This window comes from Archocentrus centrarchus, chromosome 17 (genome assembly GCF_007364275.1).
Source record: "Archocentrus centrarchus isolate MPI-CPG fArcCen1 chromosome 17, fArcCen1, whole genome shotgun sequence".
Lineage (NCBI taxonomy): Eukaryota > Metazoa > Chordata > Actinopteri > Cichliformes > Cichlidae > Archocentrus > Archocentrus centrarchus.
Window position 1 is genome coordinate 8,636,224 of NC_044362.1, and position 15,138 is coordinate 8,651,361.

General features: G+C 41.2%; 1 protein-coding gene across 1 annotated transcript in view; it reads right to left on the reverse strand.

Annotated features, from left to right (window-relative positions):
* Positions 1–3: 3 nt before the first annotated feature.
* Positions 4–15,138, reverse strand: part of gpr158b (G protein-coupled receptor 158b) — a 67,490-nt gene continuing 52,355 nt past the window's right edge. The window contains exons 10-14 of the mRNA XM_030751522.1: positions 10,909–11,014; positions 8,705–8,851; positions 7,531–7,774; positions 6,154–6,710; positions 4–2,657 (exon numbers count right to left, since the gene is read on the reverse strand). Coding sequence (XP_030607382.1) covers positions 1,686–2,657; positions 6,154–6,710; positions 7,531–7,774; positions 8,705–8,851; positions 10,909–11,014 — 2,026 coding nt within the window. The 3' untranslated portion in view covers positions 4–1,685. The remainder of the gene's footprint in view (positions 2,658–6,153; positions 6,711–7,530; positions 7,775–8,704; positions 8,852–10,908; positions 11,015–15,138) is intronic.

Below are 15,138 nucleotides of genomic sequence, written 5' to 3' on the forward strand. Positions count from 1 at the left end.
CATGTGGATGCTACAACAGCTTGCAACTTTTTGGAGCAACACTAAACAGTATAACGAGCATAAAATACATGTAGTGACGTTCTGTTTCAAACTGTCTCAAAACATCTGGTAGAAATGTGAAAGTCAGAGTGGTGGATCATGTTTATTCGTCAAGCTTTTTTTTTTTTTTTTAATTTTATAAGGCCAGACCTTACACAGGGAGTTCTTCCCTACAACGCTAGATAAATACATGTTTGAAAAATCCCACATGCTTCTTAGCCCCTGTTAAGTATTTCATAATATATGAAAAGGTGAATTTTGGTGCCTCAAATTCCCCAAATTTTCACTGTCATGCACACACAACCATCAGGGAGCTGAACTATTTTGTGTGACTGTACTTCTCTAGGTGTCAGTGGTGGGTGGCTGATTACAGGACAGAAAGGCAGACTGTTGTTGCTGTTGTTGCTGGACATGATGCTGAGATGGTAAATGACTCATATTCCAAGAAAGTAGCAAAGGAACAAAAAAAAAAAAAAGCTCTGGTCATGCATTGCTGCAGCTTTAGCAGTGGAATATGTGCAACGATTTAATGGAAGGTGCATTCAGGCAGATGGTAAATGGGCAACTAAGTGATAGGGGGAGAAAATGCATTATTCACATCATCCACTCAAGTCAGGCTGGGTTGTGGTTCTTCAAGGACCTCACAGCATTTTCTATGTATGTGAAGATACTACAGCCTGTGATCCAGGAGTAGAGGGGACACCCAGGGCAAGAATACAACAGTAAACAAGTATCAAAAGACGGGAGAGCCTGATGGATATTTTAGTACTCCTCAACTGTAACTGCAAGCCTTTTGAAACACAGTGCACATCACTTCAAAAGCATCATGTGAGGAGACGAATACCATAGGCACAACATCAAAGGTTCCATTGTCTTATTTGAATACACGCTGACCCATAAACATTTAGCTACTGGATGCCTGACAGTATGCCACATGCAATGGCTTTTTTTTAGAAAAACACATACTGTATATGGAAACCCATTACTAAAACATACAGCATGTCTCATTTAGCTGCAGTACAATCCTCTGTTATTCCCACGTTTCTCTAATCTAACAGATCATCTTTGTGCCGTAAATTATGCATTTGGCCTAAAGATAAGGCAACACAGCTGTGTCTGGGGCTTTGGTCTTGCTTCTCAGAGCTCGTATTCTGTTTATTTTTCCTTAGGTCTTTTCTCCTTGCTGCTGATCTGGTATAGCAAGTCTCCAGTGGTTCACTGCGTAATGTAGAGCATCGTCAGCATAACATGGGAATCCGACAGCGAGCTCAGGTTAAGAATTGACTGTGCTTTTTGGTGAATGATTGTCTGCTCTGCTTGTAAATACAGGTATTCTTTTTTTCAGATACACTCAGTGTGATAAAACATATAAAATATGCCACTTTGACAAATGTGCAGGCAAAAGTGTAAACAAACAAACAAAAAAAAATCTGTTGAAGTGACTCTGAGTTTGCATTCACTGCATATAACAACAAGATGGTTGTTGTGTAGCAAATAGTTATGTCTGGATTGCATCAATGGGCTGCAGAATAGATGTTCCTTTCCTCACAATATATTTTTCATTAAGGTGACCCACAGGAAACCCTTCTCATGAAATGCAGTATCTGTCAGTGAATACGGGAAAAAAAATTTGTTCCTCCCAGTCATCACGCCCTCTCCCCAGAGTCCTGAAAGTCCCACGGGCAAACGTCAACCCTTTTCGCCCCGCTGACAACTGCGGGTTTATAACTAGAACTCAAAGAGCCGTCTTTCTTCTTCTCTGGTGATTTTCTAGTCTGAGCCAAACTGGCGTGCGAGTGCTCGGTCTCCTGGGAGAAAACCTCCGCCCTCCTGATCTCCATCATCTCTGGGTCTTTTGTTGAACTCCTCCGCCGCTCAGGAGCCAGCCCACTGCATTCTGAAGACTGGCTGACCCTTCTCCTCTCTGATGGAGGCTTGCTGGAGGAACTCCGCCTTTCTCTGCTTTTCTCCCTCCCTTTCTCCTTCTCAGCTTTGTGGTTGGACGAGCTGGAGCCTTTCCGTTTCTTCTTGTGTGTAGTGGGACTGTTGCAGGTCTTCTCCTGCTTAGGTGAAGGTGGGCTGGTGTAATCCCATGGGCAGATTTCAACCATCAGGGACGGGGGCTGTAAAAGGCTCCCTGTGGACTTGGAGTGGTCTGAGTGGAGCCCTTTGGGTTTCCCATCAGTAGGTGTGACGCTCTTCTTACGCCTGATTCTGTCTGGAGAGATCGAATCCGAATCACCTTTCAGCATGGGCTGCTCATCAAATTCCCAGGGGCACACATCCAGCTTAAGAGGAAGAGGTGACCTGGGTGGCCGAGATTTCCGTGTTTCCCTTCCTTCCTCCCTTTCGCCTCCTTTATCTTTGGCGCGGCGTCTGTTGGAAGGAGACTGCCCTGTCTTCTGCCTCTGCTGGGACCGGCCACCTTTGGTGATTCCAGAGCTGCTGCTGCTGCCTCTCCGGCCCGAGGTGGTTTCTCCAGGAGCAATGGAAACATGCTTCTGGGTTTTTGCTTCTGAGGGAGTCTGTGGCTCTTCCAGTTCCCAGGAACAAACTTCGGACACATTGTAAAGGTTCCGCCCAGTCTCAGAGCAAATGGATGGCTGGCTGCCGCTCACCTGTTACGTTAAAAATAAAAATAAATGCCAAGTCAATCAGTACTACAAGGGGATATAGCAACCACTTCCTTAGGGTAATATTTTGGGGTTTACCTGACTGATTAATCTAACTAATGATTAGAGAAATCTTTTTATGTCTGCCTGTTCTTTGCCACAAATGTTCATCTCATCCTCTTCAAACCTCATGGGTGTATTGACGGACCCCCCAGTGAGTTTAAGACTATTTAGCTGAACGGTTCTCATATTTTGATTAGAAGCTGCTTTCTGTTACCAGCGTTTCCTCTAGAGTGACTTCTGCCTGCTCCACTCTGTGTGCGGGTGGAGAGGTGCACATACACACACAGGTGTGCTTATTTGGCTCTCTTTTTCAGGATGTTCGCATTGCTGCATTTTCAGTCCTCTTATCGCTAACCTAATTCTAACTTTAAACCTAAAACAACTGCGGGTTGTTAAATTAAAGTTTAAAACTTTAACCTAAAATTAAAGTTTTAAACTTTAATTTGAAATTGGTTCTCACAAAGATAACTGGACATGTTTGTATTTTATTTTATTTCCAATTACAAATGACTGCAGTCACTCACTTGTGTTATTTTGTGAGAGGATCTCGAGAAAGCTGCAACTATAGACTGTACAGGAGAGATGGCTGTATCCACCATTACGTCACTCGTTGAGCATTTAAGTCATGTTGTGAAGCCTCAACACTGAATCAGACAAGTGAGGGGTGTATCTGACTCAGAAACCATGGACAGTGTATGCTCATACACTAGTGACTTATCAAACACAGGTTAAATTCATAAATTTAATAAAGATCATTGAGTGATATTCAAGAACTGAAACTAGCCACTGAGTTCAAAATTCAGTTAAGAGAACCTTTAATAAGGTCCCAGTGAAAGTGAGAGGAGGGCGATGTTCCCACAAACTTCCATCTGCTTGTTAGGTCTGACATCATTGGCTATTCCAAACGTCCTTTTGTTCCCAAATTCAAACAAATAAATTCTTTCACCTCCAATAAAATGATCAGTGTGGCAGTTCACCCAGGTTTTACAACAAAGTTTAACATCCAGGAGTCCAAGAAAAACACGATTTACAAAGTTTAGCAGAGTTAGAAGTTAGCGGAACGTTAGCTAGGTAATTTCCATTATAAAGACCATATACCACGCTCTGACTTAAGTATTTCTAAAAAACTAAAATGTTCAGATTTCCTATAACTTTGGACATAAACCAAGACAGAAAACTAAATACTGGCAGCATTTGGAGGGTTAGTGAAGTTGGTATATATGTACATGGCCTGCTACTGTGGTTATAAACACAAAAGGACAGGGAAGATGTAGGGTGAGGGCTCAACTATTCTCAATAAACGTTCATATTGAGGGTCCTCAGAGACCAAAGACATCATATGGCAGAAAGAAGACGCCAATAAACAGAACAAACCGCCATCAAGGGAGTGTCTAGGATGAGCCCATCCACAAGGAGAGGTTAGTTATAAATATATTGCTGTGATTTGGATTAGTCACAATGAAAAATTCCTGAACTTAAGGTTAATGTCCACACTGAAATCTTAGTCAGTCTGAGAGTGATTCGTTTCAGCCTCCAAATATTTGGTGTCCCATGGGTTATAGCTACACAAAGATCTGCTGCACATGAATAGTGCTAATAAAAACCCAGAGAGGCCAGGACTCACACATCATCACTTAACAAGCTTTTACAACAGGATGACTGCTTTCCTTTGCCTCTTCATCATTAGAAAGAAGGCAGGTTTAGGGTATTTTGCATTGGCTTCACTTTTCAGACCCAGCAGCTATGTCAATCTTTTATATCCACTCTATGGCTGCAACCTGCAATGTGCCCGTTCTGCACAGCCACATTTTGAGCAGGTACAATCAATGACTGTAACCTTACAGCTGTCCTCTGGGATACACTCTCTAGAATGGGAACTGCACTGGGCCACAAAATAATAATTATAATAATAAATGCTGAAATCTCCAAAGTGCTTAATTTGCATGACCAACCAAAAACCATTTAGGCAAAAATTTAATGCAAGTTCTACAGTTCATGGGGAGCATGGGAGCTGTTTTATAATTGTTGTGCTCCCGACACGTGTTACATTTAATATTACACACCACTCCAGCTTCTTTCTGGGGGTGGGGGTGGGGGGCTTCCTGTGTTCAGCACGGACCACCAGACATCCTCATTTGTTAAATGGTTTGCGGTAAAGTGCTGGCTTCCTGTAACTTAGTGCTGATATAATCAATATTTTATAGGATCAAGTTGCTAACAGTTACATAACAGAGTCCACAGACATACGTACCACCTGAGTCTGTAGTGTCTCTCAGCTCAGTGGAGGTTCTTTAAGTGAGATGTTTTGGTTTTATAGCCTTAGACTTTCCTGTTTTACTCTCACTGCTCTCATCAGTGTTGCTTTGAGCCACTATGGGGGAATGCTTTCAGCAGAAAGCTCTAAAAATGCACTATTAGTGACTTGCTAATGAACACAGTGAAGAGTATTAAGCAGCTATAGAACTAATGACTCCTTTGCCTCAGGACACGGAGGTTAAATTGGGCTTTGTGATGTGGGGAAGCCCTGTGGTTTCAAGGTGGCTATTTGTGCATACATGTGCACAACAGTGAAAGGTGAAACATTTATACATAAAAAGGTCTACATTTGAATCAGAGATCATTTGAAGATATAAAAGCATACATTATGACTGCTATCATTTGACATAAACTATAAGAATGCATAGCTGTATTGATAGCTATAGATAGCTGGGGGGTGGGGGGGTGGGGTGTATGAAGGGAAGCCCCATGAAACAGCCAACTTTCTATATTTTATAAAATCTAATGCTGCAATTAGCCTAGCATTACTGGACCTGATCGTGCAAGTGAAAACGAATTATCAGTTTAAGCCCTGGACTTTTATCCAGGAGTCATCAAAACATGACTGCTAATGCAGTCTGCGTCTGCTGCATGCCATTCACCTGCTCTCTGTCCCACCTGCTTTGTCTATCTCTATGGCTACTACACAGTAAAAATGATATCTGACCAGGTACTTAAACAAACCAGCAGTGTCAGTGTTTTTAGTGGTCTCAGTCGATTTTTAAGGTGTTGCAAAACTCCAGTAATCCACTCTTTGTATACTGTGGCCCCAAGCAACCTGCTGGAAAAATCTCCCACCTCACTAACAGTCACAAGGAAAACAACTGCGATCCAGTTGTAATCTCAGAAAAGGGTCCCCAAGGCAGACATTACATTTTCATTTATATATGTAATCAATTGATAATAATATTATCATTATTATTGTTATTATTAAAAACAGAAATCGTCACATTCAAGATATGGAGGCATAGAACTTGATAAATTACTTAAACAATTATGAAAATTAAACCTGATTAATTTTCATTCAGTGGGCTGATCGATTTTACTGGCACATTTCAGCACAAGAGCTACACATTAATGCTAAATCAATATCTATTAAGAATGTAATTATGTAGAAAAGCACCTGTTGTTTCATTATGCCCATCTTCATCGGTGTCTTGGAGTACTCCACTGACTGGCTGACTGGCATCTTGGGGTAATGCTCAGGTGTCTCGTCCACCTCTGACAGCATTCTCCCCTCCTGGCTCTTCACACACTTCTTACTGGCATCCTCAACACTTTGAGTCTTGTTGGTAAGTCCTGGCATCTTTTCCTTGGCACTTGCAATCACGCTCAGAGATTTCTGCATAATGGAGGTCCGCAGGTGCACAGGTTTCTTCTCGTGTGTCAAGTTGTGAGCGCTAGCTGATTTCCAGAAGAGTGGCACAGATTCGGTGGACTCAGCTGGTTCCAGTCTCGGCGGAGTTGCGGCTGGTTCCAGCTGCTTCTTGGCATGTTTACGGCCAATGAGAGAACCCAGAAGAGATCCTTCCCCACCACTTCCAACGGGAGTCGTTTTGTCTCCTGCAGCTGAGACAGTCTGGCTTCCACTTTCTTCATCCTGGTCACAGACGTGGTCATAGCTGAGTGACTTCTTCAATCCCATGACTTTGTTCTTCAGGGAGTCGTCTCGAGGTTTACCTGATGGTGGATATATCAGTAGACAAGTGTTTAGTAATATGACTTACGTATCTTCTTTTGACTTTTAAATATAATAATATTTAAATTACACACTTAAAAAAGCCAGGCTCTACGGCAGTAGCTTAGTGCTCATCTATCCTAATTTTGTTTCAGACTATTGTAACAAGTATTGACTGGATTTTTTTGACCTCATGTCTGCCACAAAAATGACATGTAGTCTAATATGTAGACTAACAGAACTAAAAGCTCAACTAGCCAGTTCATTGGTTTATGACTAAATCCCTGTAAAACTGCATTTGGACAAAGTGCTGTTCCTTAGTTCCTTAGGGTACGGCCAGGCATGTAGTGCCTGATAAGAAAAGGCTGACTGCCCAGAAGCACTTTTCACTAAGGTGGTAAAATCTCCTCTAGTCACAGAAGAAGATGAGTTTTGATTTTTTTTTTTTTTTAAATCAAGTCATTAAAGAGCAGAGTAGGCAGTGAGGTCATAAAAATAGACCATTTATACTGAAGTATTGTACAATATCTGCAAATCTGATCTTAGTTTTCTACTTTAAGGATTCATATTTAGTTTACAATGAGGATGTGAATATGACTTTTTAATCCAATGTTATTAAAACCTGCTATCTTTTTATTTAATCTAATGTCCCATTTATAGAGCTCCTTAAACAGGACTCAACCAGCCATGGAAATATTAACACACTTTATGTGAAGTTTAGATATGCATATTTAAAAGAAAAAGAAAAACATGCAGACTCTAAGAATATTTTTCTTTGAAAATTGGCTTCTCTTAATTTCCATGCCGCAACTGGAGCTTTACCATGGTGGCTGGGCTCAAATGGGTTTCTCCTCAAGGTGCTGCGGTTGCTGCCGTGCTCGCTGCCATCATCACGACTGCACTGCCGGTGTATGTGCATAGTCTCCGGGATCTCTGTTATCCGTTTCATCAGGGAGCGACCCAGACCTTTCTTGGAGTTGCGCTTCTTTTGAAGGTGAGGGTTGTTGGCGAGCATCTTCTTACATTTGTAGACTTCCAGCTGGGCGTACAGCTTCTTCAGCTCATCCTAAAATCAGAAAGTATTAGCATTAAATCACAGTTTATTATATCACTCACTTTGGGTTTGGGTAATAGTTTTATTATGCAATTATTTGGGTCCCAAAAGTGAACTTGAACAGCTAGATTTTATACCTCTCTGGGCTGAGCAGGTGTGCCATGACAGAAAACGGCTTCTTTTCAAAATAAACACATCACTGAAACAGAAACCAGTGCCACCTGTTAATGGTTTACAACCATATGTTGCCTCCACTGGTAATGTTTTAAGGGAATCACGGGGGAAAAGTGTACATTATTTGGACGAAACAGTGCTTATAAAAGATGGATGTAACGTCCAGGTCTGAAACAGCCAGAAGGGGGAGACTACTCTGGTAACAGAAAGAAGTCTGATTGTTTTGATGTCAATAAGAAAAATTATGCAAGTTACTGCTTGATTTAACTTTTCTAATGTGATTAGAGCCTCAATAGCTCACTTCAAGTCTTCTTCAATACAGCACAGTGCTCATTTTGTAAGTTATGGACTGGTTCAATGTAAAACTGATGATAAATCCAGGGTATGTTTTAGGGTGGCCCTACCCTATAATTGACAGCTTGCTACAGTATGTGTATGCTGTGTCCTCAAATTCTAAGGAGGTGTCTATTTAGTTGTTCCAGTAAGTGCACTTTATTTATTTCGTTATATATTTACATATAATGACAAAGTCTTCTTCTTCTTTTTATTATTATCATCTCAGTTATTGCCACAGAGAATAATGCCTGCACTTACTAACTATGTTAGCTAGCTTGGGTTTGTGTTAGCTCACTTTGACCTTGGCACCAAGTTAGTGGCAACACAGGCACACTAAGTAATTCTGACTAAACCGTGGTACACCATACACAATCCATCAAGAAAGAAAGTGCCCCATTAAATAGGCACGTTACATCATCAAGGCTACTTTACCCGGATATCCTCAGGGTCCAAACTGTGCTCGCTCCAGGCTGAGGTGATGCTGTTGTTGAGGTAGGAGCCAGATCTTCCCATGTCTAGCTCCTCCTCGTAGGCTTCAGTAGCTATATCATCTCTCGCCTGAGTGCCTTTGTACAGGAACTAAAACAGATGGAGAACAAAGTTATAAAATGAAAGCACTGAGATTATAGGAAGATTCATATAACATACTGGCTAAAGAAGCTATAGCGCAAAAGAGTTATTAATAGAGTTCAGTGTAAATGGGCACCAATCTCCTCTTCATTTGGATTTCTAACTACAGAAGGCATGATAGGGCTGCAATATTCCAATAATTCGGTAAATAAATGATAGATTGTGGCTTAATTTTCACTCTCAAATTGTTTAACTTTATTTGAATAACAACTGTAGGGATGGAGGAAGACCAAATATTTAGCCCAGTTTGAAGAACAGATGCTTTTTGAGATTTACATCCTCCCGTTGTGCTTAATTATCCCAGTGTACTCGACTCACTTGCACTTCTGAGGTGCCTAATTAAGAAAGAATGAAAGAACAGAGAGCGTTGATGGTGTATTGCATTTCTCACACAGCAGGAGAATTAAATGTTTTCCATCAGACGTGAGGGATCGTGCATAAAGACACCCGTGAGAGTGCTCAGCCAAATTACAATAACCACTAACACAGTGTGATTGAGTTTAAGGTAATGGTATCAAACGTGCCTGTGCACATCTGTGCGTTTCCCCATCGCTAATAACACAGGAACTTAAAATGATTAATGAAGTGTTTTGTATACAAGCTGCAGTACAGCGTTACAAATCACTTTGTAATGCTAGAACGCTTTTCCAGTAAACAAGTTACGCTTATGTTCAAGGTAAGAAATGACACATTCTGAGTTCATTTGGGGACCTTAAAATCTGTCCTGTGCTCAATGAATATAATAGAGTCTTTACAATTACCTGTTTAAGTGCACTCGCTCTCAATGCATAATGAGGAAATGTACAGAGCACTGAAGAGATTTTTGTTTTCCCAAATTAAGTTACTCTTATGTGACCCAAAGTATATGCAGTACACAAGTAGTCGTGCACTTCAATGAAACAATGGTCTGGCTCTTTCTATAAAGTGCTGAAATTGATGTCTATTTATGCCCTCTACGCTTTCTCTATCTTTTTGGTTTGCAGAACAATAAAGTATAAACACTTACAGAGTTTCCAAAGCAGCCTTTTGTTACAGCTTAGAAACTCAAACCTAAATAAATTTAAGCAGTCTATCATTTTCAATTAGTATTACCAGTGCAATCATCACACAATGCACTGAAAAATGTATCACTGTGTCACACTGAACATGAGGAGGAAGAAAAGACTTTTCTGAAGAGATAAGGAAGGATGTTAAAGGCATTCATAGCTGAGGAAAAGCTTACAAAACTGTTTATAAGCAGCCTGATATTGTTGTGACCCCAACTGCTAATATTATTAGGGTGTTTAAATGCAGTTTGCTATAAGAAAAATATGCACCACATCCATCTGCAGACTTTGCCTTTATTTTGATCTTAACTGCACCTTTATAAAGTTTCATGACTGCATCATGCACATTTTTGAGGATTTCAGACAAACTACCAAACCACTTTAGATCACCTTTGTGGTAGTTTCTGCCACAGCAGAGGTCTCCATGACCGGGGTTTTGATTTATCAAGGAAACAATAGCAGCTATGCTGTCAAAGAACACCACCCCTACTGTAAAACTTTGAAGAGGCTCAGCTGTCTTATGGGACTGTCTTGAATCTGTGCAGGGCCAAGAGAAATGATAAAATTATGAAGGCTCCCGAGGCATGCTGAAGCATACTGCCCAGTATCAGACAGCTCTCTCTCTGCCATAGAATAACTTAGATAATAGATACAGCCAAAAAAAAAAAAAAGAGTAGTAGAAATATAATGGAGCAGAAAATGTACCTTGAATAATCCTGTGATCAGCACATTAAAAGTTAAAAGTGCTAATTTTTTACATCGCTCTGTAACACGAATCTTATGTGCTGACTTCTCCTTCTTCTGGGATTAGAAATTCCCACTGCATATTTAATCATGAAACATAGTTTTTATACGTTTTTTAATGAGGAGTTTGGTGCTAAAGAATGTTTTGTTGATTATTAAGTCAAAGCCCATGAAACTAGTAACCATTGCGGTCCGTAAGAGCAGCGGCATATTCACCTTAGGTATGAGCAGCAGGCCCAGAGTCACAGACACCGTCAGATGAGTGTGAGCAAAGAACAACATGAGCATCCAGTCGGGGTGCAGTCCCGGCACCAGAGAGAACCTGCAGACATGCATCAACAGGAGAAAGTCTGTGTACTCACCGGCAGCCATTTGAACAGAGCGCACGGTGCGTCTGTGAAATACGCTCAGACGCACATGCAAACACAGCATTTAGTGACTCTCCGGACGCTGGGAACAGAATTAAATGTACCACAACCCGAGGCGTTCCCTCCACTTCTAAAAGCAAACTGTAAACACAGGGATAAAAGCACAACTGTGTGAAAATTATAAAAGCGGCTGTTCGCTGGAAAGAAGTCGGTTGCTTTTAAAAGGCAGCCTGTACAGATATGAAAGATCTCTGCAGCCAAAACTGCTTTTAAAGGCTTTGATTACTTCATGCTGTCGAGCCGCAGGCGACAGACAATTTTAGCAGGCAGTTGGCTGTTAATTAACATTAAAATGTTAACACGAACCAGTGTTAACATACCTGTGACACTTCAAATCAAAAGTTTAAATGCATTCTGTTGTTTTACTTGTGTTCTTTAATCATTTGATGCTGTTACCCAGTTTTCTCACATGGCTTTGAAAAGTTTTTTTTATTTTTTCTAAAAGTTTACAGCACAGAGCAGAGACATTGTTTTCTGTCACCGTCAACAAAACACCAAATCATTTCATTTTACATGAAAGAGCAAAGTCCCAATTTTTTTTTTGTCACCACTGACAGCCCCACAGACACATGCAGAAACTGTGTCAAAACACACAGAAGCAAATTTGGTAGCTTGTGGTTTCTTTTAAAAGCTTCATGTCATCATTCCCATTATTAAGGTTGTTTTAAATCATAGTCAGTATTGTATTCACGAGAACCAGCGAGGGTGATTGCTCCCGTTATAGTGAAAAGTACACAAAAGCCTAACAAGAGGATATAAGGAGCAACGTTCTGGCACCGATTTTCCACAAGCAATCAAAGCCAGACACCGTGACAGAGAAATCAATGAAATTATTTAAGCAGTATCAAGCTGAGTGAAGTGCATTGTAAGTAAAAAGTGTGAAAAGCATTAAACGCTGCAGTGTGTGTGTGTTCGACATTGTTTAGAAATCAACCAAGGTGGCTCACAACCCAAGTGAGCTGAAATTCAAAAATTGAAGGCATGTCATCATTGAATTTTTGAATTTGAAGGCCTCTATTACCCCGGTCCTGTCATCCCTTCACCACTATGGTCAGGATTTGTTGGTGAGCCTGATTAAACAGATGCTGCATTTAGATTCCATTCAGCACATCACACCCTTGGAGGTTCTCAGGCATCCCTTCTTTGACCCTGGCCTCTCACAGCGTTCCTCCAGAGACCCTCATACTGACATAGAGAACCCAGAAAAGCAAAGCCTCCTTCTGTCTCAGCAGCCTTCCTAATGGCAATCAAAAAGCCCGTACAGCATTGACTGCAGTGTCCAGAACCCACCTGCATACTTAAATTCTACACTGAGCAGCAACAATGAAGAGTTTGACATTAAATTTGTAACCATAAATCAGAGCCAGCAATTTAGCAGGAAAAGATGCAGATGCTTTCCACTCCTCTTTCTGCTAGCCTATTCTCATCAAATTTGGCCAAACTGCCCACACCGGAAAATCCAATACGCATTTAGTTATGATTACACCAGTTGCTCCAAAAAAATGTCATTTTGGCTTTTTTTTTTCCCTCTTTCTTTTTCACTTTCCCCTCATCCAACAAGTGGTCGCAGCAGATGGCCGTCCCTCCCTGAGCCTGGTTCTGCCGGACGTTTCTTCGACAGTGGGGAGGAAAAGAAATTTGTGGAAATTGAAAGTTGTTCAAAGCAATCCTTTGAACAACCAAATCTGCACGGGATGAAGTCCAAGCTACTGGCAGGATTAATATGATTCATGTCCATGTTTAAATTTAAATAACTTTATTAATAAAAATATGTGCATGTGTATGAATATGTAAAGAAGTATATTTGGTTGTTTAAAGACAGATTTTGAATTCATGTATTTACTTTCGTTGGCCTAGCCGAGATGAAATGGATTCAATCCTGTTAAAGCTCCATTAAAACTAAAGCTTCCAAAAATTCGCCGGGATGAGCAGGATCTGATGCAGACCGTTTATTAGACATACTGGTTACACAAAATCCAGACAGCGAAAAGCTCAGAGCATTTGCCATGGCACACATTAAACAAGGAATCACACACATACAAAGACCAGGACACAGACAATAGCACAAATAAGACAAGGATACACACATGGAGAAGAAAAAGTGAAGAGAGAACAAAAGAAAAGTAAAAAGAAACAAAGAGACAGGGACAGATGCAGAGACAGGAAGATAAGCAAGAAGAAGAGCAAGACAAAGAGCAGGCACCTCATTATATAAACTGAGGATGCTAACTCTGCCCACTTGCCCTTTGACCCTTCTCAATTTGCGGTGTTGTCCTCTGAAACCTGATCATAGACCAATAACTTCTGAGCAAAGTGCCAACCATGTTCTGACATGTGGTAAAAGTACATGTCACCGGAGTACCCCATGCTTTTGTATTGTAGGGTCTTTACCCGCAATACAAAGCGCCTTGAGGCGACGGTTTGCTGTGATTTGGCGCTATATAAATAAAACTGAATTGAATTGAATTGAATTGAATTGCTTTGTGACAAATCTGACATGCATAGAAAATAATGGATCCTCCTCCAATTAAAAGCTATTCCACCACTTTTAGACAGAATCTACTTAATTAGAATTTATTCCCATAATAATTCATATTATCCAAACGCAAGTTGGTCTGCTGAGTCATGCTTCAGGGGACACACAGCCATAAATTTAAATAAAACATAATATGAGGTGATACAAAGTCATGTGAACCAAGCCTAGGTGACAATGAGGCCTCACTCATAATATGAGAGTAAAGATAACAGGCCTCAAAGTCTGTGTAGGTTCTCAGTCATCCAGGTCAGAGTAGCCTCTGGAGCTTGGTGCATGTGATTATGCACATGATAGCGTTCTAGCTAACGGTGGATCGCCAGGGGATGCGCCTTGCAGAGACGCCCTCACGCCGGGCTGAGGATTTCACCGCTTCACTTTCGGAGCTCTGCTGTCCCTGCATTTAGCAAACAGGAGCGCACCCCGCCCCGGCTAGGTCACTGCTATTATTGCCGCTTGCGCCTGTATCATTTCACCGCAATTTACAGTCTACCACAGAGTCACAACTCACTGGCTCATTCATTAGCTTTTGTCTTAATAATCCCAATCATAATTCACTTTAGAATTAGTCCAAAAAGAATAGTGTGAGTATGTTTTCTGTATACACACACACACACACACACACACACACACACACACACACACACACACACACACACACACACACACACACACACACACAGAACAAGTCCAGTCTTATCTCTGGACTGCAGCAGCATATAGACTCAGCTCAAAAAAAAAAAGCTCACAATGTTTTATTCTCCAGCAAATGAGAACAGCTTGATTTATAAGTTTCCCAGAGCTGATGAAGGTGTACCCACTGGACATTTCAGTTTCTCAACAGATTAAAAGGATGTGATCTTTTCCTCCTTGTATCACCGAGCACAATAGACTGTCGCCCAAATGAAAGAATATTCAATCAGAAACAGTTTTATCGGAGAAAGTGTGACAAATGGAATGTTTTGCCCGAGGCTCCTGCGGGCTCTCTGTAAAAGCCGTTTTATTTCCGCTGCAGCAGGACTCACAAAACATCCTTTGCTTTAGGAGTCTTGTGAGGTCAAAGCTCCAGCAACATCTGTGGTATACAGAACAACTTTATTGCTTGACCAACACGTTTTGGCCTTCATCGGGGTCACCACGGTGATTGTGATGAAGGCCGCAAGCCAAAACATGGTAGAGCAATAAAGTGTTAGCTAAACATGGACTGAATGCTCATCCAGAAGGCGTGTAGAAACATATTCACTGACGCTCGCGTCTGTTCCTCTACTGGTCATCATAGACATTCTTGAAATTTGAAACATGATGCTGATGCTTAAAGTTGGATATACAGTGCTGTGCAAACGTCTTGAGCCACCAATCATTTCGTTATGTTTTGCTCGGAAAATAGGAAATAGGTGCAGAGATTTACTGAACCATCCATCCTCTTCCACTTATCCTGGTCTGGAGCCTATCCCAGCTGACATAGGGCGAGAGGCAGGGTGCACC